Source organism: Salmo salar, chromosome 19 (assembly GCF_965601325.2).
Source record: "Salmo salar chromosome 19, fSalSal1, whole genome shotgun sequence".
In the NCBI taxonomy this organism is placed as follows: Eukaryota; Metazoa; Chordata; class Actinopteri; order Salmoniformes; family Salmonidae; genus Salmo; species Salmo salar.
The window spans coordinates 87,076,575-87,101,515 of record NC_138309.1 but is presented as its reverse complement, the minus strand read 5'-3'; the positions used below and the strand labels follow the sequence as shown (position 1 = coordinate 87,101,515).

The 24,941-nt window shown below is 47.0% G+C and overlaps 1 protein-coding gene across 1 annotated transcript; it reads right to left on the bottom strand.

Moving 5' to 3' along the window:
- Positions 1-3,874: 3,874 nt before the first annotated feature.
- terf1 (telomeric repeat binding factor (NIMA-interacting) 1) lies at positions 3,875-22,618 on the bottom strand. Its single transcript, XM_014159894.3, has 10 exons — positions 22,387-22,618; positions 22,206-22,301; positions 20,482-20,609; positions 19,563-19,649; positions 18,914-19,063; positions 17,307-17,407; positions 16,938-16,964; positions 12,750-12,841; positions 5,265-5,371; positions 3,875-5,019 (listed from the first exon to the last, which is right to left on the bottom strand). Exons 1-10 carry the CDS (start codon positions 22,568-22,570, stop codon positions 4,852-4,854), a joined length of 1,140 nt encoding a protein of 379 aa, XP_014015369.1. The 5' UTR covers positions 22,571-22,618; the 3' UTR covers positions 3,875-4,851.
- Positions 22,619-24,941: the final 2,323 nt, after the last annotated feature.

The following is a 24,941-nucleotide window of genomic DNA, read 5'->3' as shown; positions in this document are numbered from 1 at the left end:
GGAACGCTACTCCTCTTAAGCTAGACAAGTGATTCAAACTTTAAAATGTGTAGACCGGTCTGGATTAATTTGCTTGTATACAACTTTTTGATATATTTTATATATTTTTTTTAACTATTAAGATTTTTGTCTTTCTTTTTGTCATCCAACTCATTGAATTTCCTCAGCATTCTAAAGGCCCTATTGTGACATCCATTTCCTCAGCATTCTAAAGGCCCTATTGTGACATCCATTTCCTCAACATTCTAAAGGCCCTATTGTGACATCCATTTCCTCAACATTCTAAAGGCCCTATTGTGACATCCATTTCCTCAGCATTCTAAAGGCCCTATTGTGACATCCATTTCCTCAGCATTCTAAAGGCCCTATTGTGACATCCATTTCCTCAGCATTCTAAAGGCCCTATTGTGACATCCATTTCCTCAACATTCTGAGGGCCCTATTGTGACATTCATTTCCTCAACATTCTTACAAATGGACAATGACCCCAAGCATACTCCCAAAGTTGTGGCAAAATGGCTTAAAGACAACAAAGTCAAGGTATTGGAGTGGCCATCACAAAAGCCCTGACCTCAATCCAATAGAAAATTCGTGGACAGAACTGAAAAAGCATGTGCGAGCAAGGAGGCCTACAAACCTGACTCAGTTACACCAGCTCTGTCAGGAGGAATGGGCCAAAAGGAAGGATACCAGAAACGTTTGACCCAAGTTAAATCATTTAAAGGCAATGCTACCAAATACTAATTGAGTGTATGTAAACGTCTGACCCACTGAGAATGTGATGAAAGAAATAAAAGCTGAAATAAATAATTCTCTCTACTATTATTCTGACATTTCACATTCTTAAAATAAAGTGGTGATCCTAACTGGCCTAAAACAGGGAATTTTCACTAGGATTAAAATGTCAGCAATTGTGAAAAATCGAGATATTCTGATATTTTTTTGTTCATTCGGGAAACGGTAACTCGTTAAATAAACTTTTCCCGTGGCGCCCCAGATTACTACTTAATTAATTGTTACACGATTAATTTAATTGAGTAATTAATTGAACGTGGTATGTAATTATTCGATGAATAGCCGTCATCGAATTAATGATAGCAACGTCACAACAAAATCTACACACAATACTCCATAATGACACAGCAAAAACAGGTTTAGACATTTTAGCAAATGTATATTTTTTTTTTTTACTGAAATATCACATTTACATAAGTATTCAGTCCCTTTACTCAGTACTTTGTTGAAGCACTTTTGGCAGCGATTACAGCCTCGAGTCTTCTTAGGTATGACGCTACAAGCTTGGCACACATGTATTTGGGACATTTCTCCCATTGTTCTCTGCAGATCCTCTCATGCCAGTTCGTGCTGTTCTGTGAAGGGAGTAGTACACAGCGTTGTACTAGATCTTCAGTTTCTTGGCAATTTCTCGCATGGAATAGCCTTCATTTCTCAGAACAAGAATAGACTGATGAGTTTCAGAAGAAAGGTCTTTGTTTCTGGCCATTTTGAGCCTGTAAAATCAAACCCACAAATGCTGATGCTCCAGATACTCAACTAGACTAAAGAAGGCCAGTTTTATTGCTTCTTTAATCAGAACAACAGTTTTCAGCTGTGCTAACATAATTGCAAAAGGGTTTTCTAATGATCAATTAGCCTTTTAAAATGATCAACTTGGATTAGCTAACATAACGTGCCATTGGAACACAGGAGTGATAGTTGCTGATAATGGGCCTCTGTACGCCTATGTAGATATTCCATAAAACAATATGCCGTTTCCAGCTTCAATAGTCATTTACAACATTAACAATGTCTACACTGTATTTCTGAACAATTTGATGATATTTTAATGGACAAAAAATGAGCTTTTCTTTCAAAAACAAAGACATTTCTAAGCGACCCCAAACTTATGAACTGTAGTGTAGGTAGTTCTGTCCTTGAGCTGTTCTTGTCTATTGATGTTCTGTATTACGTCATTCTGTATTATGTTTCATGTTTTGTGTGGAACCCCAGGAAGAGTAGCTGCTGCTTTTGCAACAGCTAATGGGGATCCTAGTAAAATACCAAATACCTAAGAGTTATCCTAAGCCTAAACCTAAGAGTTATCCTAAGCCTAAACCTAAGAGTTATCCTAAGCCTAAACCTAAGAGTTAACCTAAGCCTAAACCTAAGAGTTATCCTAAGCCTAAACCTAAGCGTTATCCTAAGCCTAAACCTAAGAGTTAACCTAAGCCTAAACCTAAGAGTTAACCTAAGCCTAAACCTAAATTGTCTGCCACGCTGCTCCTAATCTGCAACTTTTTGGGACTATAAACCTGCAGGGAGAAAACTATCTATTTAGGCATAATAAAACAAAGTGTGTCTCTACTTTGTGTAGTCGTTAGCGATGATGCTAACGACGATGTCTCCAGGCTAAAAAAACCTTCTCAATTAAATGTAAACTACACAGTAGCCTATGCCTACCTGGCAGAAAGATATCATGATTATTTGCATCAATTCAATGGTAATTTGTATTGCAAACTCTGTAATCACATGAGCGCTACAGAAACATTGCTAACTAAAACAACGGTCTCCTGCTGGTGCACCCTGGGTAGCTACACACAACAATAATAACAAAGAACATCAAATGTTGAAAAAATAAGAAATACGTTTGAGAGCGAAAACCCTAAAAACAATTAAAATAAAACTTGAAACCTGAAAAAACTAAAAGAAGAAAATATGTTTTTTTTGGGGGGGGAAAAAAATAAATAAAACGGAATCAGACAAAACATTCAATGGATTTCATAGTTCCCTACGTACGCTATGCTCAGTTAACTTGTCCACCCTGGGGGCAGAGTAGCTCAGAGGGAAGGGGCTCCCCCTTTCCAGCCAGCGGGGCCCTCTTCCCACCGATCCCCCTCTAGCCCAGAGAGAGGACTTCGTCTAAATACATTGTGAAAAAAAAAGTGTATTTATTTAAAACTTCAACAATGTCTTCTGTAGTCTATTATCACAGTTATCTTATACTGTGGTAGTCTAGTAGGAGTGTATCGAAGTGTAGTTGTCAGAGTGTATTGAAGTGTAGTAGTCAGTGTATTGAAGTGTAGTTATCTGACTGTATTGAAGTGTAGTAGTCAGTGTATTGAAGTGTAGTAATCAGTGTATTGAAGTGTAGTAATCAGAGTGTAGCTATCTGACTGTATTGAAGTGTAGTTATCTGACTGTATTGAAGTGTAGTAGTCAGTGTAGTTATGTCTGATGAAATGTGTGATCTAACTGCCCCACAATCCAAAATAAAAAGGTTGATATAATACTATATTAAAGTAATCAGACCGATTATTTAACTTTTACTATATGTAACGGCTTTTCTTTAAATAGCAAAGTAAAACTTTTTAAACTTCTATTACCACAAAATACTTTAAAGAGCTGAAGTAAGCCCCACTTTACTTCATGTAAAATCTAATTCGACCTTGTTCTTGATACTGTGTGGTACCAGGTGTTTTGTCAATGCTAATATGGCACACATTAGCTAGCTAACTAAGAAATGTAACGATATATTTCAGATACAAGTGCTCAGTGTGCAAATGTATTTATGTTTTCAATAAACATTTGGTGATGAAATATAGTTTACCCGATGTCAACAATGTAAGCCAACCCTGCCTGTATTACCCCATTGTCGGTTTTGTTGCAAACCAGTCTAGAAAGCATCAGAAAGCCAGGCTTCTCACAGCGGCTCTAGTGAACGAGACAGGTTTCAGGTAGGCTGGCCGGGTGAGAGTAGGGCCCTTTGAGCTCTGGTTAAAAAGTTATGCACTCTGTAGGGAATAGGGTAACTGTTCAGACGTAGCCTCAACAAGCTACATTTGTACTAAAACAGCAAAAAAAAAAATATCACACACCAAATCAAAGTGATCTTTATTTAACAGAATATTTTAAAGAACACATTTGAGTATCTCCTTTCTATGTACAGACAAGATATGACATTCCAAAATGAGAGAGAGAGAGAGAGAGAGAGAGGACTACTTTACAATACACAATTCTGCTTTTTAGATCGTCCCTGTTAATATCGCAGAAATAAATACACCATAAAATAAAACACAACGAAAGACATGTTTTTATTAATGTTTGACCAATTTTTCCATTTCTGTTGAACAATTTGTTCAGATGTTTCTAATATTTGTTTCAGTAGCCATTGATAAGTAGAAGGATAAAATGTCCATATACAAGTTAAGCTGCTATTTTCCACAGCAGGATACATAGCGCCCTCTGCTGGCTACCGGTAGTAATATCATGCCTGCTACTGGCAGTTAGAGGTTAATGGCATTGAAGCCTTGTGTTACGAAAAGGCCGGGATTCAATCCAGTTGCAGGTTGTAGACGATGCAGCTTTAAAAAAAAAAATAATAATAATAATAATGTTCTCGTGTTCGTTTATGGAGAGTCATGGTAAACCCGCTCAACGGGAAATTGCCTCCATCGGATTGAATCACAGCCTTAGTTAAACTTACTCACTCTCTCTCACACACACGCACACACACAGCAACTTTGGAAATACAAGGACCCAAAAGTAGAAACTATTTACAATCCCTTATATAAAACGTTACAGTGAGCAGTACTAATACACTAGCTTAAAACAGAGCTTAGAAGAAAAAAAAAAACAGTAGACGTTTGAACTATAACACTATTTATTAAAACGAGGCAATATTACTAACAGTAGAGTACTGTATATAAACCCCCGGAAATCCACAGACTAAACTTAGTCCCAAGATCACGTCCCAAACTGCACCCCTTTTTCCTTATTCAGGAGGTCCCATAGGGCTCTGGTTAAAAGTAGTGCACTTCGTAGGGAATAAGATACCATTTGGGACACGGACCCTTACGAGGAGTTGACTTTATGAGCCTTCTTGAGGACCCTCCAGCGGTCTTTGAGTTGAACCCCTGTGCGACCCTGGAAGTCGTGTTCCTGGAGGATGCGTGACCATTTCCCTTCCCCGTGACGCTTCACTCCAGCCTTCAGTGCCATGTCCAGATCCCACGGCCACCTCTACACAAGGGGGGGGAAAGGGGGGGGGAAATCTGGGGGTTGGTACATCCATTTTGGACTTAAAAAAAAAAAAAACTATAGTCATTGATATTTAAAGAATATAACTTCTAAAACGCATCATGAGCTTAATTCAGCTGTTGTATGCCATCAGAACTATATTTTTGGGATCATTTAATTGGATAATGGCTAAAGTGTGCCCCCCCCCCCCCATCAGGGAAACAGTGCTCTTAGTTGACTTGACCTACCCCATGAGTCTTCCTGGTTGCATTGGTGTTCAGAGTTGTGTTGCTAAGACTGGTGGTGTTCAGGGTCGTCTCGGGCAAGGCTCTTCGATAGGTCAACCTCGTCGACACTGCACGGAACAAACACACAGAGAGAGAGAGAGACAGACAGAGACAGAGAGACAGACAGAGAGACAGACAGACAGAGACAGAGAGAGAGAGAGACAGAGAGACAGACAACTTCTCTTTTTAATGGTTTTATTTTTGGGTCCATCCAACCCCTCAGAGGACCAAAAAATAGCAGTTAGAGGGGGAGGCAGGTAGTCTAGTGGTTAGACGGGGGAGGCAGGTAGTCTAGTGGTTAGAGGGGGGAGGCAGGTAGTCTAGTGGTTAGAGGGGGGAGGCAGGTAGCCTAGTGGTTAGAGGGGGGAGGCAGGTAGCCTAGTGGTTAGAGGGGGGAGGCAGGTAGTCTAGTGGTTAGAGGGGAGAGGCAGGTAGCCTAGTGGTTAGAGGGGGGAGGCAGGTAGTCTAGTGGTTAGAGGGGGGAGGCAGGTAGCCTAGTGGTTAGAGGGGGGAGGCAGGTAGCCTAGTGGTTAGAGGGGGGAGGCAGGTAGTCTAGTGGTTAGAGGGGGGAGGCAGGTAGCCTAGTGGTTAGAGGGGGGAGGCAGGTAGCCTAGTGGTTAGAGGGGGGAGGCAGGTAGCCTAGTGGTTAGAGGGGGGAGGCAGGTAGTCTAGTGGTTAGAGGGGGAGGCAGGTAGCCTAGTGGTTAGAGGGGGGAGGCAGGTAGCCTAGTGGGTAGAGGGGGAGGCAGGTAGCCTAGTGGTTAGAGGGGGAGGCAGGTAGCCTAGTGGTTAGAGGGGGAGGCAGGTAGCCTAGTGGTTAGAGGGGGTGGCAGGTAGCCTAGTGGTAAGAGGGGGGAGGCAGGTAGCCTAGTGGTTAGAGGGGGGGAGGCAGGTAGCCTAGTGGTTAGAGGGGGGGAGGCAGGTAGCCTAGTGGTTAGAGGGGGGGAGGCAGGTAGACTAGTGGTTAGAGGGGGGGAGGCAGGTAGCCTAGTGGTTAGAGGAGGGGAGGCAGGTAGCCTAGTGGTTAGAGGGGGGAGGCAGGTAGCCTAGTGGTTAGAGGGGGAGGCAGGTAGCCTAGTGGTTAGAGGGGGAGGCAGGTAGCCTAGTGGTTAGAGGGGGTGGCAGGTAGCCTAGTGGTTAGAGGGGGAGGCAGGTAGCCTAGTGGTTAGAGGGGGAGGCAGGTAGCCTAGTGGTTAGAGGGGGAGGCAGGTAGCCTAGTGGTTAGAGGGGGAGGCAGGTAGCCTAGTGGTTAGAGGGGGGAGGCAGGTAGCCTAGTGGTTAGAGGGGGGAGGCAGGTAGCCTAGTGGTTAGAGGGGGGAGGCAGGTAGCCTAGTGGTTAGAGGGGGGAGGCAGGTAGCCTAGTGGTTAGAGGGGGGAGGCAGGTAGCCTAGTGGTTAGAGGGGGGAGGCAGGTAGCCTAGTGGTTAGAGGGGGGAGGCAGGTAGCCTAGTGGTTAGAGGGGGGAGGCAGGTAGCCTAGTGGTTAGAGGGGGGAGGCAGGTAGCCTAGTGGTTAGAGGGGGGAGGCAGGTAGCCTAGTGGTTAGAGGGGGGAGGCAGGTAGCCTAGTGGTTAGAGGGGGGAGGCAGGTAGCCTAGTGGTTAGAGGGGGAGGCAGGTAGCCTAGTGGTTAGAGGGGGGAGGCAGGTAGCCTAGTGGTTAGAGGGGGGAGGCAGGTAGCCTAGTGGTTAGAGGGGGGAGGCAGGTAGCCTAGTGGTTAGAGGGGGGAGGCAGGTAGCCTAGTGGTTAGAGGGGGGAGGCAGGTAGCCTAGTGGTTAGAGGGGGGAGGCAGGTAGCCTAGTGGTTAGAGGGGGGAGGCAGGTAGCCTAGTGGTTAGAGGGGGGAGGCAGGTAGCCTAGTGGTTAGAGGGGGGAGGCAGGTAGCCTAGTGGTTAGAGGGGGGAGGCAGGTAGCCTAGTGGTTAGAGGGGGGAGGCAGGTAGCCTAGTGGTTAGAGGGGGGAGGCAGGTAGCCTAGTGGTTAGAGGGGGAGGCAGGTAGCCTAGTGGTTAGAGGGGGGAGGCAGGTAGCCTAGTGGTTAGAGGGGGAGGCAGGTAGCCTAGTGGTTAGAGGGGGAGGCAGGTAGCCTAGTGGTTAGAGGGGGAGGCAGGTAGCCTAGTGGTTAGAGGGGGAGGCAGGTAGCCTAGTGGTTAGAGGGGGGAGGCAGGTAGCCTAGTGGTTAGAGGGGGGAGGCAGGTAGCCTAGTGGTTAGAGGGGGGAGGCAGGTAGCCTAGTGGTTAGAGGGGGGAGGCAGGTAGCCTAGTGGTTAGAGGGGGGAGGCAGGTAGCCTAGTGGTTAGAGGGGGGAGGCAGGTAGCCTAGTGGTTAGAGGGGGGAGGCAGGTAGCCTAGTGGTTAGAGGGGGGAGGCAGGTAGCCTAGTGGTTAGAGGGGGAGGCAGGTAGCCTAGTGGTTAGAGGGGGAGGCAGGTAGCCTAGTGGTTAGAGGGGGGAGGCAGGTAGCCTAGTGGTTAGAGGGGGGAGGCAGGTAGCCTAGTGGTTAGAGGGGGGAGGCAGGTAGCCTAGTGGTTAGAGGGGGAGGCAGGTAGCCTAGTGGTTAGAGGGGGAGGCAGGTAGCCTAGTGGTTAGAGGGGGAGGCAGGTAGCCTAGTGGTTAGAGGGGGAGGCAGGTAGCCTAGTGGTTAGAGGGGGGAGGCAGGTAGCCTAGTGGTTAGAGGGGGGAGGCAGGTAGCCTAGTGGTTAGAGGGGGGAGGCAGGTAGCCTAGTGGTTAGAGGGGGGAGGCAGGTAGCCTAGTGGTTAGAGGGGGGAGGCAGGTAGCCTAGTGGTTAGAGGGGGGAGGCAGGTAGCCTAGTGGTTAGAGGGGGGAGGCAGGTAGCCTAGTGGTTAGAGGGGGAGGCAGGTAGCCTAGTGGTTAGAGGGGGAGGCAGGTAGCCTAGTGGTTAGAGGGGGAGGCAGGTAGCCTAGTGGTTAGAGGGGGGAGGCAGGTAGCCTAGTGGTTAGAGGGGGAGGCAGGTAGCCTAGTGGTTAGAGGGGGAGGCAGGTAGCCTAGTGGTTAGAGGGGGAGGCAGGTAGCCTAGTGGTTAGAGGGGGGAGGCAGGTAGCCTAGTGGTTAGAGGGGGGAGGCAGGTAGCCTAGTGGTTAGAGGGGGGAGGCAGGTAGCCTAGTGGTTAGAGGGGGGAGGCAGGTAGCCTAGTGGTTAGAGGGGGGAGGCAGGTAGCCTAGTGGTTAGAGGGGGGAGGCAGGTAGCCTAGTGGTTAGAGGGGGGAGGCAGGTAGCCTAGTGGTTAGAGGGGGGAGGCAGGTAGCCTAGTGGTTAGAGGGGGGAGGCAGGTAGCCTAGTGGTTAGAGGGGGAGGCAGGTAGCCTAGTGGTTAGAGGGGGAGGCAGGTAGCCTAGTGGTTAGAGGGGGGAGGCAGGTAGCCTAGTGGTTAGAGGGGGGAGGCAGGTAGCCTAGTGGTTAGAGGGGGGAGGCAGGTAGCCTAGTGGTTAGAGGGGGGGAGGCAGGTAGCCTAGTGGTTAGAGGGGGGGAGGCAGGTAGCCTAGTGGTTAGAGGGGGGGAGGCAGGTAGCCTAGTGGTTAGAGGGGGGGAGGCAGGTAGCCTAGTGGTTAGAGGGGGGGAGGCAGGTAGCCTAGTGGTTAGAGGGGGGAGGCAGGTAGCCTAGTGGTTAGAGGGGGAGGCAGGTAGCCTAGTGGTTAGAGGGGGGAGGCAGGTAGCCTAGTGGTTAGAGGGGGGAGGCAGGTAGCCTAGTGGTTAGAGGGGGGAGGCAGGTAGCCTAGTGGTTAGAGGGGGGAGGCAGGTAGCCTAGTGGTTAGAGGGGGGAGGCAGGTAGCCTAGTGGTTAGAGGGGGAGGCAGGTAGCCTAGTGGTTAGAGGGGGGAGGCAGGTAGCCTAGTGGTTAGAGGGGGAGGCAGGTAGCCTAGTGGTTAGAGGGGGGAGGCAGGTAGCCTAGTGGTTAGAGGGGGGAGGCAGGTAGCCTAGTGGTTAGAGGGGGAGGCAGGTAGCCTAGTGGTTAGAGGGGGGAGGCAGGTAGCCTAGTGGTTAGAGGGGGGAGGCAGGTAGCCTAGTGGTTAGAGGGGGGAGGCAGGTAGCCTAGTGGTTAGAGGGGGGGAGGCAGGTAGCCTAGTGGTTAGAGGGGGGGAGGCAGGTAGCCTAGTGGTTAGAGGGGGGAGGCAGGTAGCCTAGTGGTTAGAGGGGGGAGGCAGGTAGCCTAGTGGTTAGAGGGGGGAGGCAGGTAGCCTAGTGGTTAGAGGGGGGAGGCAGGTAGCCTAGTGGTTAGAGGGGGGAGGCAGGTAGCCTAGTGGTTAGAGGGGGGAGGCAGGTAGCCTAGTGGTTAGAGGGGGGAGGCAGGTAGCCTAGTGGTTAGAGGGGGGAGGCAGGTAGCCTAGTGGTTAGAGGGGGGAGGCAGGTAGCCTAGTGGTTAGAGGGGGGAGGCAGGTAGCCTAGTGGTTAGAGGGGGGAGGCAGGTAGCCTAGTGGTTAGAGGGGGGAGGCAGGTAGCCCAGTGGTTAGAGGGGGGAGGCAGGTAGCCCAGTGGTTAGAGGGGGGAGGCAGGTAGCCTAGTGGTTAGAGGGGGGAGGCAGGTAGCCTAGTGGTTAGAGGGGGGAGGCAGGTAGCCTAGTGGTTAGAGGGGGGAGGCAGGTAGCCTAGTGGTTAGAGGGGGGAGGCAGGTAGCCTAGTGGTTAGAGGGGGGAGGCAGGTAGCCTAGTGGTTAGAGGGGGGAGGCAGGTAGCCTAGTGGTTAGAGGGGGGAGGCAGGTAGCCTAGTGGTTAGAGGGGGGAGGCAGGTAGCCTAGTGGTTAGAGGGGGGAGGCAGGTAGCCTAGTGGTTAGAGGGGGGAGGCAGGTAGCCTAGTGGTTAGAGGGGGGAGGCAGGTAGCCTAGTGGTTAGAGGGGGGAGGCAGGTAGCCTAGTGGTTAGAGGGGGGAGGCAGGTAGCCTAGTGGTTAGAGGGGGGAGGCAGGTAGCCTAGTGGTTAGAGGGGGGAGGCAGGTAGCCTAGTGGTTAGAGGGGGGAGGCAGGTAGCCTAGTGGTTAGAGGGGGGAGGCAGGTAGCCTAGTGGTTAGAGGGGGGAGGCAGGTAGCCTAGTGGTTAGAGGGGGGAGGCAGGTAGCCTAGTGGTTAGAGGGGGGAGGCAGGTAGCCTAGTGGTTAGAGGGGGGAGGCAGGTAGCCTAGTGGTTAGAGGGGGGAGGCAGGCAGCCTAGTGGTTAGAGGGGGGAGGCAGGCAGCCTAGTGGTTAGAGGGGGGAGGCAGGCAGCCTAGTGGTTAGAGGGGGGAGGCAGGCAGCCTAGTGGTTAGAGGGGGGAGGCAGGCAGCCTAGTGGTTAGAGGGGGGAGGCAGGTAGCCTAGTGGTTAGAGGGGGGAGGCAGGTAGCCTAGTGGTTAGAGGGGGGAGGCAGGTAGCCTAGTGGTTAGAGGGGGGAGGCAGGTAGCCTAGTGGTTAGAGGGGGGAGGCAGGTAGCCTAGTGGTTAGAGGGGGGAGGCAGGTAGCCTAGTGGTTAGAGGGGGGAGGCAGGTAGCCTAGTGGTTAGAGGGGGGAGGCAGGTAGCCTAGTGGTTAGAGGGGGAGGCAGGTAGCCTAGTGGTTAGAGGGGGGAGGCAGGTAGCCTAGTGGTTAGAGGGGGGAGGCAGGTAGCCTAGTGGTTAGAGGGGGGAGGCAGGTAGCCTAGTGGTTAGAGGGGGGAGGCAGGTAGCCTAGTGGTTAGAGGGGGGAGGCAGGTAGCCTAGTGGTTAGAGGGGGGAGGCAGGTAGCCTAGTGGTTAGAGGGGGGAGGCAGGTAGCCTAGTGGTTAGAGGGGGGAGGCAGGTAGCCTAGTGGTTAGAGGGGGGAGGCAGGTAGCCTAGTGGTTAGAGGGGGGAGGCAGGTAGCCTAGTGGTTAGAGGGGGGAGGCAGGTAGCCTAGTGGTTAGAGGGGGGAGGCAGGTAGCCTAGTGGTTAGAGGGGGGAGGCAGGTAGCCTAGTGGTTAGAGGGGGGAGGCAGGTAGCCTAGTGGTTAGAGGGGGGAGGCAGGTAGCCTAGTGGTTAGAGGGGGGAGGCAGGTAGCCTAGTGGTTAGAGGGGGGAGGCAGGTAGCCTAGTGGTTAGAGGGGGGAGGCAGGTAGCCTAGTGGTTAGAGGGGGGAGGCAGGTAGCCTAGTGGTTAGAGGGGGAGGCAGGTAGCCTAGTGGTTAGAGGGGGGAGGCAGGTAGCCTAGTGGTTAGAGGGGGGAGGCAGGTAGCCTAGTGGTTAGAGGGGGGGGGGCAGGTAGCCTAGTGGTTAGAGGGGGGAGGCAGGCAGCCTAGTGGTTAGAGGGGGGAGGCAGGCAGCCTAGTGGTTAGAGGGGGGAGGCAGGTAGCCTAGTGGTTAGAGGGGGGAGGCAGGTAGCCTAGTGGTTAGAGGGGGGAGGCAGGTAGCCTAGTGGTTAGAGGGGGGAGGCAGGTAGCCTAGTGGTTAGAGGGGGGAGGCAGGTAGCCTAGTGGTTAGAGGGGGGAGGCAGGTAGCCTAGTGGTTAGAGGGGGAGGCAGGTAGCCTAGTGGTTAGAGGGGGAGGCAGGTAGCCTAGTGGTTAGAGGGGGAGGCAGGTAGCCTAGTGGTTAGAGGGGGAGGCAGGTAGCCTAGTGGTTAGAGGGGGGGGGGGGCAGGTAGCCTGGTGGTTAGAGGGGGGAGGCAGGTAGCCTAGTGGTTAGAGGGGGGAGGCAGGTAGCCTAGTGGTTAGAGGGGGGAGGCAGGTAGCCTAGTGGTTAGAGGGGGGAGGCAGGTAGCCTAGTGGTTAGAGGGGGGAGGCAGGTAGCCTAGTGGTTAGAGGGGGGAGGCAGGTAGCCTAGTGGTTAGAGGGGGAGGCAGGTAGCCTAGTGGTTAGAGGGGGAGGCAGGTAGCCTAGTGGTTAGAGGGGGAGGCAGGTAGACTAGTGGTTAGAGGGGGAGGCAGGTAGCCTAGTGGTTAGAGGGGGAGGCAGGTAGCCTAGTGGTTAGAGGGGGGAGGTAGGTAGCCTAGTGGTTAGAGGGGGAGGCAGGTAGCCTAGTGGTTAGAGGGGGGAGGCAGGTAGCCTAGTGGTTAGAGGGGGGAGGCAGGTAGCCTAGTGGTTAGAGGGGGGAGGCAGGTAGCCTAGTGGTTAGAGGGGGAGGCAGGTAGCCTAGTGGTTAGAGGGGGAGGCAGGTAGCCTAGTGGTTAGAGGGGGGGAGGCAGGTAGCCTAGTGGTTAGAGGGGGGAGGCAGGTAGCCTAGTGGTTAGAGGGGGGGAGGCAGGTAGCCTAGTGGTTAGAGGGGGGAGGCAGGTAGCCTAGTGGTTAGAGGGGGGAGGCAGGTAGCCTAGTGGTTAGAGGGGGGAGGCAGGTAGACTAGTGGTTAGAGCGTTGGACTAGTAACCGAAAGGTTTATGGATTAAATCCCTGAGCTGACAAGGTTCTGCCCTGAACAAGGCAGTTAACCCGCTGTTCCTAGGCCGTCATTGAAAATAAGAATTTGTTCTTAACTGACTTGCCTGGTTAAATAAAGGTTAAATAAAGGTTAAATAAAGGTTACATAAAGGACCATACCCCTTTTTCTCATAAAAGTGAGTGCAGGCTTCTTGCCAGACTCTGGTTTCCAGGGATGAATATTCCTTGTTGATAGCAGCTTCTTCTTGGGTCTGAGGAGAAATGCACTATATCATTAGACGATGATGCAAATGATGCTTCCTAAATGGCACCCTATTTCCTTATGCAGCCAGCTCCTTTTAACCAGGGCCCACACAGCCAGCTCCTTTTAACCAGGGCCCACACAGCCAGCTCCTTTTAACCAGGGCCCACACAGCCAGCTCCTTTTAACCAGGGCCCACACAGCCAGCTCCTTTTAACCAGGGCCCACACAGCCAGCTCCTTTTAACCAGGGCCCACACAGCCAGCTCCTTTTAACCAGGGCCCACACAGCCAGCTCCTTTTAACCAGGGCCCACACAGCCAGCTCCTTTTGACCAGGGCCCACACAGCCAGCTCCTTTTGACCAGGGCCCACACAGCCAGCTCCTTTTAACCAGGGCCCACACAGCCAGCTCCTTTTAACCAGGGCCCACACAGCCAGCTCCTTTTAACCAGGGCCCACACAGCCAGCTCCTTTTAACCAGGGCCCACACAGCCAGCTCCTTTTAACCAGGGCCCACACAGCCAGCTCCTTTTAACCAGGGCCCACACAGCCAGCTCCTTTTAACCAGGGCCCACAGCCAGCTCCTTTTAACCAGGGCCCACACAGCCAGCTCCTTTTAACCAGGGCCCACACAGCCAGCTCCTTTTGACCAGGGCCCACACAGCCAGCTCCTTTTGACCAGGGCCCACACAGCCAGCTCCTTTTGACCAGGGCCCACACAGCCAGCTCCTTTTGACCAGGGCCCACACAGCCAGCTCCTTTTGACCAGGGCCCACACAGCCAGCTCCTTTTAACCAGGGCCCACACAGCCAGCTCCTTTTAACCAGGGCCCACACAGCCAGCTCCTTTTAACCAGGGCCCACACAGCCAGCTCCTTTTAACCAGGGCCCACACAGCCAGCTCCTTTTAACCAGGGCCCACACAGCCAGCTCCTTTTAACCAGGGCCCACAGCCAGCTCCTTTTAACCAGGGCCCACACAGCCAGCTCCTTTTAACCAGGGCCCACACAGCCAGCTCCTTTTAACCAGGGCCCACACAGCCAGCTCCTTTTAACCAGGGCCCACACAGCCAGCTCCTTTTAACCAGGGCCCACACAGCCAGCTCCTTTTAACCAGGGCCCACACAGCCAGCTCCTTTTAACCAGGGCCCACACAGCCAGCTCCTTTTAACCAGGGCCCACACAGCCAGCTCCTTTTAACCAGGGCCCACAGCCAGCTCCTTTTAACCAGGGCCCACACAGCCAGCTCCTTTTAACCAGGACCCACAGCCAGCTCCTTTTAACCAGGGCCCACAGCCAGCTCCTTTTAACCAGGGCCCACACAGCCAGCTCCTTTTAACCAGGGCCCACACAGCCAGCTCCTTTTAACCAGGGCACACACAGCCAGCTCCTTTTAACCAGGGCCCACACAGCCAGCTCCTTTTGACCACGTGAGGTTTGACCGCGCTGCTACATGGGGGGGGGGGGGCTCGTTTATAAACGTTGCAAAATATACCCCAAAACACGAGTTCACCAGCTCAAGCAAAACTTGACTTGAGAAATGTGCTTATCCTCCAATAAACTGCAGACAGTCCCTTGCACGTACGCAGTCCCAAAAAAGAACTTGTAGCCAAATATAACAAGATGCAATCATTTGCTGTCAGTGAGAAGAGTGAAAAAATAAATCTATCTTTGCATTGTAAAATAATTAGAAAAAACATCTATGATTTATTTAGTTTCCATGACCACCGCAGAATAAAATTTAAATTTTCTGACTGATGGTTTCACACTGGTTGAAAATAGCCTATAGACCAAGAACGATGGCTAGGCTTACCATTCGTCCCATCTCTCATTTAAAAACAGACCCACTTCACAGTAGGAAATAGATCAGCTATTTCAAGCAGCCTAATGATGCTCTATGCGATCCGAAAGCCCAGTTTAAAAAAATAAATACAAAAATAAATAAAAAAAAACGGTAAAAAACAGGCGGTTCACCTTTTCCATTGACGTTTTGTTGACTACGTCTGAATACTGTAATGTAGAAATGTCTTGCATAGACAATATTTCATTTATAAAAACATAATACATATAGCATAAACATTTTATATTTTCTGGCCATGATGAGTTCATATTCCCCAAGTAGCCATACAACAAATTAGCATAAGCATCTGGTTTTAATTGGGCCAATTTGAAGTGTTTTCTCCATGCAGAGGACAGGGTGCGTGGTTTATTATAACATACAGTAGAATTTAACAAAAAAGAGGCCTAGTGTAGTTTTCATTGTGTTCAAGTAGACAATATTTCTGAATTTTGTTGGCAGTGTAGCATATTTAGGTTCGGGAGAAAGTAAAAACGATCCGTTTACAGCTCCACGACAATTTGCATTTGTTTGTGTCGTTCAGAAAACCGATCAGATACAACAAAATGTCAACGCAAAAGAAAACTTTCCCGACAACACCTCCAAAAGACAGACGAGTTTGAAATTGCTATTTCTTTTTGATAGGGTCTTGGCCTAATTCCAATACTTCCAAAGTATACAGCAAATACGAGCGTTATTGTCCCCATAAAGAGGTGACTGATGGGTGTTTTCAGGCGGAGTTGTGATGCTCGTTCGCGCGTGCGGCTTTCTGACAGGTCTTGATTTATAAAACAGGAAACAGGAGTATGGTGGGCGGCAAGTTAATAAATCATTGTGTGTGCGCAGACAACAGTTATAAACGACGCCCCGGAAGCAGACATTGACCTACTAGCAAGGTCATAATCCCCCATAATCCTCTGGTAAAAACTAACATGGTTTGACTTGAGGATGAGTGAGTACAACTTTTGACCAACGCCCTTATGGGCCCAAGTCAGAAAGTTACATTTCTACCCCTCGACCTTTTCCATATTTTGTTACGCAACAGCCTTATTCAAAAATGTATTACATTTGTTTTTTACCCCCCCCTCAATCAATCTACACAAAATACCCCATAATGACAAATCAAAAACAGGTTTAAAATGTATTAAATATATATTTTTTAAAAGGCATTCAGACCCTTTACTCAGTACAAGCTTGGCACACCTGTATTTGGGGAGTTTCTCCCATTCTTCTCTGCAGATCCTCTCAAGCTCTGTGAGGTTGGATGGGGAGCGTCACTGCACAGCTATTTTTAGGTCTCTCCAGAGATGTTTGATCGGGTTCAAGGTCCGGGGTCTGGGTGGGCCACTCAAGGACATTCAGAGACTTGTCCCGAAGCCACTCCTGTGTTGTCTTGGCTGTGTGCTTAGGGTTGTTGTCCTGTTGGAAGGTGAACCTTCGCCCCAGTCTGAGGTCCTGAGCGCTCTGGAGCAGGTTTTCATCAAGGATCTCTCTGTACTTTGCTCCGTTCATCTTTCCCTCGATCCTGACTAGTCTCCCAGTCCCTGCCGCTGAAAAACATCCCCACAGCATGATGCTGCCACCACCATGCTTCACCGTAGGGATGGTGTCAGGTTTCCTCCAGACGTGATGCTTGGCATTCAGGCCAAAGAGTTCAATCTTGGTTTTATCAGACCAGACAATCTTTAGATGCCTCCAAGTAGGCTGTGATGTGCCTTTTACTGAGGAGTGGCTTCGGTCTTGCCACTTTACCATAAAGGCCTGATTTGGTGAAGTACTGCAGAGATGGTTGTCCTTCTGGAAGGTTCTCCCACTCAGAGGAACTCTAGAACTTTGTCAGAATGACCATCGGGATCTTGGTCACCTCACTGACCAAGGCGCTTCTTCCCCGATTGATCAGTTCGGCCGGGCGGCCAGTTCTAGGAAGAGTCTTGGTGGTTCCAACCGGTCTTAATACTGATTTACATACGTTTTTGAACTTTTTAAAACAGTTTTAGCTTTGTCATTAAGGTGTATTGTGTATAGATTGACGAGGAAAACAACTAACTAAATCAATTTTAGAAATAAGGCTGAAATGTAATTGTTTTTTGAAAAAAGTGAAGGGGTCTGAATACATTCTGAATATACTGTATACACAGCATTCACAGGACTGCAGTTTCCATGTTTCAGAAGGTAACCTTCCTCCTCTCCATTATCTGAAATAAGTATTTATTTACAAGGTTATCCCAACGGTCCGTCATTCATTCTAAGTAACGTACTGCAACACTCACCTCATAAGGACACTGGTCTCCTGATTCCTGGTAGGAAAAGCAGCAGACATTAATTTCACCTCAAAGATCATTTCTGAACTGAAAATATGGACAGTTTGAGGTTGTTCCCATTAATGCTTCGGTTGAACATCTTCATTCGATTCATGCTCGTAGTCGACAAGACTGAATTATGCAGAACGCACAGTTACGATGAAGACAATGCAAAAATACTACATTCAATTCAGTAAAACCAAATAATAAGAAGTAAAAAATCTAATAATTTGATTATGCATGCAGGGTTAAAAACAATGTTTCAATAATAATTATTAATAATAATAATTCTATAATAGTGACATTATTGTAGATAAAAGACGGTGAACCAGTCCTTACACTTTGGAGTGTTCAGAAGATCGGCTGGTAGTATAAGACGCCTCCTGCGTCTCAGAATCCTCCCCTGTCTCCTGGCCTGCCTTGACCACCTTAGTGGCTGCCTGAAATACAAAAGGAAAATCACTATTACAGGGGTTACTTCCCAAAAGGCACCCTATACCCCTAAGTAAGTCAGCCTTGTACGAGCCAGGAGGACCCATAGGACAGGAACCCATTCCCTGATGCACCAGTGCCGCCCCCCCCCCCCCCCCCCCCGTTACAGCCACTTACCGTAATTTCCGGACTATTAAGTGCACCTGAATATAAGCCGCACCCATTGAATTTAATTTTTTATTTTGAACATAAATAAGCCGCACATGTCTATAAGCCGCAGGTGCCTACCGGTACATTGAAACAAATGAACTTTACACAGGCTTTAACGAAACACGGCTTGTAACAAAAAATAAAAAATTAGCAGTAAGCTTTAGTTGTCTTTTTGCACTGAGTCAATTCCTCACGCTGCTGTTTCCAACGTCTTATCATCGACTCATTAAGACCAAGCTCCCGTGCAGCAGCTCTATTTCCTTTTCCAACAGCCAGATCAATCGCCTTCAACTTGAAAGCTGCATCATATGCATTTCTTCGTGTCTTTGCCATGATGAGGGTGACAAAATGACTACCGTAATCAGAATGATGGGAAGTTTGAGAGCGCTCGATTTAATCTAAACAGTAAACAAAAAAGTTGTTTGATCTTAACCCGTTCGGCAATTTCATTGGTCTAATGAAAGCTTCATGCCGCCAAAAAACTGAGCACGTCACAGAATGTGTTTTTGGAAAAAAAAAAGAATTGAAAGCGGGAAAAATTCATATATTAGCCGCGTCGTTGTTTAAGCCGCGAGGTTCAAAGCCTGGGAAAAAAGTTGCGGCTTATAGTCCGGAATTTACGGTAATAATTTAGTGAAGATTGAGGGGAGGAGACAGGTTATATAAGGATTTTTAAGCATTGCGACAATTGAGACATGGATAGTGTAGACTACCGGCCAAAAGTTTTAGAACACCTATTCATTCAAAGTATTTTTCTTAATTTTTTTACTATTTTCTACATTGTAGAATAATAGTGAAGACATCAAAACTATGAAATAACACATATGGAATCATGTAGTAACCCTCCCCCCCCAAAAAAAGTGTGAAACAAATCAAAATATATTTTATATTTGCGATTCTTCAAATAGCAAAGCTGTCATAGCTGATGACAGCTTTGCATACTCTCATAGTTTTGATGTCTTCACTTTTATTCTACAATGTAGAAAATAGTAAAAAATAAAGAAAAATCCTTGAATGAGTAGGTGTTCTAAACCTTTTGACCGGTAGTGTGTCTTTGCAATTCATTTATTTTTGTTTACGTCGTTAGCATATTTAGCTAGCAGCCTCCATGTAAAATCACTATTACTTGTGCTCATGTTGTTAGCATTCTAATAATCAAAGCACAATGGGATTTTTTTTGCTTTTTTCTTTTGGCGCCCCCTTGTGTACTAAACCAGTAAATCCCCAAAAAATCCAGGGATGAGAGAAGAACGGTATGAAAATCTGGATACTGCCCAATCATAGTCACGGGTTCAGCTCCCTACCTGGAGCAGGAAGTCCGATGGGTGTTCCTCCAGGAAGCGATCCAGGAAGGTCTGTATATTCTCCAGCAGACGGTTCCAGCTGAAGTTGAGCAGGAACGGGTGGTAGGTATCCCTCTTACTCACGATCAACGACAGCTTGATTCCCAAGTTCTGTAAAACGAAGGGAGGGAAATATAGCCTGAGTGCCACTCTGTTTGTGCAATCATGCCAACTACCCGTCACTCATTGTCATTCCAAATGGCTTGACAATGACATTAACATTTGAGTCATTTAACAGACGCTCTTATCCAGAGCAACTTACATTTCATAATTTTTTCCCCCGTACTGCCCCCCCCCGTGGGAATCGAACCCACAACCCTGGCGTTGCAAACACTACTCTACCAACTGAGCTACAGGGAAGGACATCAATGGAGATGGCAAGAACACACACACACACACACACACACACACACACACACACACACACACACACACACACACACACACACACACACACACACACACACACACACACACACACACACACACACACACACACACACACACACAACTAATATAGTAAGTCATTATTTCATGGAAATCTGTAAAAACACTGGACTGGTCCTTTAAAAAGTCCTAGTCATATAAGTGCTGTGGAGGCATTGCTTACCTGTGGGATTTCACACTCCTCCTCGAGCCATTTGAGAGCTGATGAAGCCATGCCGCAGTCCCCTTTCTCTAGACACACAGCAACACTCTGGAAGAGAAGACCAGTGAGTTAAGCCAGCTCATCATCAGTGCTATAAAAAACACAGAATACAAGGCGATACCTAGAAATCCATGCGCCGGGTTTCACGGCTTGTATGTAGCTCAGTTGGTAGAGCATGGTGTTCAGTGTGTGTGCAATGCCAGGGTTGTGGGTTCGATTCCCACGGGGGGGGGGGGGGGGGGGGCAATGAACCCTGGCATTGCACACACACAATTGCTCCAAAAAAATGCATGAAATGAAATGTATGCATTCACGACTGTAATTTTGCTCTGGATAAGAGCGTCTGCTAAAATGACCAACAACAAAAAATGTACAAAAAAAAAAACGCTGTATTCCTCTCAGAATAGGATGATGAAGGATTTGGTTTTGTCTGTCCATGTTGCCAGACGATACCATCACGCTCTTTTACACTAAGCTGCATTGAGGCCGGAAGGAAATTATACTTACATTAAGAGAACGTGGACTTGTACGAGATACGGGACAGAAAACGTACCTTAATGCAGGGATGGGATATGCCACTGTACTCCAAATGTTACCTTCATCCACACTGCTCCAGAGAAGATTTAAAAAATACTCGTTTTCCTGGAAACCTGCCCTTCTCATCCTCATGCTAGTTAGCATATAACATTTTTTTTTTCATTGGAATTTACAAGATAAAACTGACCCTAAAAAGCACTCCTCCTCCGAGACGCTTGATGAGGCTCCTTCCTGGTCTGATTAGTGAGTGACAATAATAATAATAATAATGAATTGTTACATGCAGACAAGACAGTATACACAGTAGGAATGTAGAGCACAGAAAACCAACAGTTCAAATCACCTGAACATAGAGTAGATTGGTGACGTGCTGGAACAGAGAGAGATTCGCCACAGTCTCTTTCTGAGACGCCCAGACACGGACAGCAGACATCAGAGGGGATAACCGCTCGTCTCTGTCGAAGGACACGTCTACACAAACACAACGAGATATATAGTTATATTTAACTATCTAGCCATCACAACACAACGAGATATATAGTTATATTTAACTACCTAGCCATCACAACACAACGAGATATATAGTTATATTTAACTACCTAGCCATCACAACACAACGAGATATATAGTTATATTTAACTATCTAGCCATCACAACACAACGAGATATATAGTTATATTTAACTATCTAGCCATCACAACACAACGAGATATATAGTTATATTTAACTATCTAGCCATCACAACACAACGAGATATATAGTTATATTTAACTATCTAGCCATCACAACACAACGAGATATATAGTTATATTTAACTATCTAGCCATCACAACACAACGAGATATATAGTTATATTTAACTATCTAGCCATCACAACACAACGAGATATATAGTTATATTTAACTATCTAGCCATCACAACACAACGAGATATATAGTTATATTTAACTATCTAGCCATCACAACACAACGAGATATATAGTTATATTTAACTATCTAGCCATCACAACACAACGAGATATATAGTTATATTTAACTATCTAGCCATCACAACACAACGAGATATATAGTTATATTTAACTATCTAGCCATCACAACACAACGAGATATATAGTTATATTTAACTATCTAGCCATCACAACACAACGAGATATATAGTTATATTTAACTATCTAGCCATCACAACACAACGAGATATATAGTTATATTTAACTATCTAGCCATCACAACACAACGAGATATATAGTTATATTTAACTATCTAGCCATCACAACACAACGAGATATATAGTTATATTTAACTATCTAGCCATCACAACACAACGAGATATATAGTTATATTTAACTATCTAGCCATCACAACACAACGAGATATATAGTTATATTTAACTATCTAGCCATCACAACACAACGAGATATATAGTTATATTTAACTATCTAGCCATCACAACACAACGAGATATATAGTTATATTTAACTATCTAGCCATCACAACACAACAGAGATATATAGTTATATTTAACTATCTAGCCATCACAACACAACAGAGATATATAGTTATATTTAACTATCTAGTCATCACAACACAACGAGATATATAGTTATATTTAACTATCTAGTCATCACAACACAACAGAGATATATAGTTATATTTAACTATCTAGCCATCACAACACAACGAGATATATAGTTATATTTAACTATCTAGCCATCACAACACAACGAGATATATAGTTATATTTAACTATCTAGCCATCACAACACAACGAGATATATAGTTATATTTAACTATCTAGCCATCACAACACAACGAGATATATAGTTATATTTAACTATCTAGCCATCACAACACAACGAGATATATAGTTATATTTAACTATCTAGCCATCACAACACAACGAGATATATAGTTATATTTAACTATCTAGCCATCACAACACAACGAGATACATAGTTATATTTAACCATCTAAAACTTAAAAGAAAACAATGAAGCTAAATACTGATACATGCATTGGAAACAAACGATAAGATACAAAACGACAGTAAAATATATCTATTTAAACTTACCTAAATGTTTGCCGTGCATTATCCGCGCGAGGAAACCACATATCTGCCTTTTCTGTTTCTGCTCGGTGTTTAAATGAGGGGAACCATCAATGATCGCTGAAACAGAATGATTCAGACCTCATCACAGGTAAATACATCAGCCCATATCAAACTAAATGCACCTTAACCAGCAAAAACTTACTTTCCAGAGTCGAAATCGTTTGGTTGAATTCTTCAAATTTACCCTCCTTGAAGAATTGACACAAACTAACAAAACTGAAATCAATCATCCATCTTTTAGCAACAGTCGCCACATCAGAAAAACACACGTTTTCATCCGTAGTGCTTGTAATAGTCAATGTTCTGTTATTTGGATCAGCCTCCATCGCTAATGTTTTCAAACTGTTTACTATAACAGGAAATAAACTGTTTTTTTTATTATTGATTCAAAAAGTGCGCGTCCATCAGGTCGGTCTGTGTTGATCACAGCTCCCCCTATCGCCTCGGAGTGGCTAACACAACCAAATACTTTTATTAGATTTTTTTATTTAACCTTTATTTTATCAGAGAGTCATACACATTTGCGGAGGCACGTTGTGATGGTTTCTTTTGGTCAATATGTTTTCTATTTGAATTTATTTAGCATATGTCTAGAATTCTTAAGCGAACGTTGTGTTTGTGATAACTGATGAATAAATATTTAGAGGGTTACCCCTTTGCCCCAGTAATCCGCCTGTAGTCTAGGCCTTACAGCTGCACCATCCGATTATGGGGAAAATCTTTGCTCTGCATCAGGCGATAATTATGCTACCTGTAGTCAAATGTCGGGAAACGGAAAGAGGACGACTTCACCCACCAGTACTCCAACTCCATCCCCGGGGCGACAATGACGAACAAAGTGACAGCAGTGAGATCAAGGCCAAAAGTGAAGACGAGAGAGAGATGAAGACGTCCCCGTACAAAAGCGCTGGCAGCGAATACACAGACGACTCAACAGCAAAGAAGAAGATGAGAAGGTATCCGTCCCTATTCCTGCCCCTCGTTGCAACCTGGTCTCAGAGCATTTCATATTATTCTGTATGTAAATCAGAGACACTCCATTAAGTATGATATGTTACGTTTTGTATGATATGTATTCATTTGTGGATCCCACACCCACCACGGCTATGCCTCTTTCCCTCTTCCCCTCCATCCTTATCCCCCAATGATGGCCAGACTACCAGCACACCTATCATCACAGAACATCCGAAACAACAGAGGGTCTCCCCAGGTGGAGGAGGGAAGAGAGAAGAAGAAAAGACTGAGGGTCTCCCCAGAGGAGAGAAGAGAGAAGAAGAAAGGGTCTCCCCGGAGGAGGGAAGAGAGAAGAAGAAAGGGTCTCCCCGGAGGAGGGAAGAGAGAAGAAGAAAATACAAAGGGTCTCCCCAGAGGAGAGAAGAGAGAAGAAGAAAGGGTCTCCCCGGAGGAGGGAAGAGAGAAGAAGAAAATACAAAGGGTCTCCCCAGAGGAGAGAAGAGAGAAGAAGAAAGGGTCTCCCCAGAGGAGAGAAGAGAGAAGAAGAAAGGGTCTCCCCGGAGGAGGGAAGAGAGAAGAAGAAAAGACTGAGGGTCTCCCCAGAGGAGAGAAGAGAGAAGAAGAAAGGGTCTCCCAGGAGGAGAGAAGAGAGAAGAAGAAAAGACTGAGGGTCTCCCCAGAGGAGAGAAGAGAGAAGAAGAAAGGGTCTCCCCGGAGGAGGGAAGAGAGAAGAAGAAAATACAAAGGGTCTCCCCAGAGGAGAGAAGAGAGAAGAAGAAAGGGTCTCCCCGGAGGAGGGAAGAGAGAAGAAGAAAATACAAAGGGTCTCCCCAGAGGAGAGAAGAGAGAAGAAGAAAGGGTCTCCCCAGAGGAGAGAAGAGAGAAGAAGAAAGGGTCTCCCAGGAGGAGAGAAGAGAGAAGAAGAAAAGACTGAGGGTCTCCCCAGAGGAGAGAAGAGAGAAGAAGAAAGGGTCTCCCCGGAGGAGAGAAGAGAGAAGAAGAAAAGACTGAGGGTCTCCCCAGAGGAGAGAAGAGAGAAGAAGAAAGGGTCTCCCCGGAGGAGAGAAGAGAGAAGAAGAAAGGGTCTCCCCGGAGGAGAGAAGAGAGAAGAAGAAAAGACTGAGGGTCTCCCCAGAGGAGAGAAGAGAGAAGAAGAAAGGGTCTCCCCAGAGGAGAGAAGAGAGAAGAAGAAAACAAGCAATAATAATAACAATAGGAATTTATTCAAAGCTCTTCAATAACAAAAAACAAACAAGTGATACATCACCATGACTAGTCTAGTTATAGTTAGATCAACCAATACATCACCATGACTAGTCTAGTTATAGTTAGATCAACCAATACATCACCATGACTAGTCTAGTTATAGTTAGATCAACCAATACATCACCATGACTAGTCTAGTTATAGTTAGATCAACCAATACATCACCATGACTAGTCTAGTTATAGTTAGATCAACCAATACATCACCATGACTAGTCTAGTTATAGTTAGATCAACCAATACATCACCATGACTAGTCTAGTTATAGTTAGATCAACCAATACATCACCATGACTAGTCTAGTTATAGTTAGATCAACCAATACATCACCATGACTAGTCTAGTTATAGTTAGATCAACCAATACATCACCATGACTAGTCTAGTTATAGTTAGATCAACCAATACATCACCATGACTAGTCTAGTTATAGTTAGATCAACCAATACATCACCATGACTAGTCTAGTTATAGTTAGA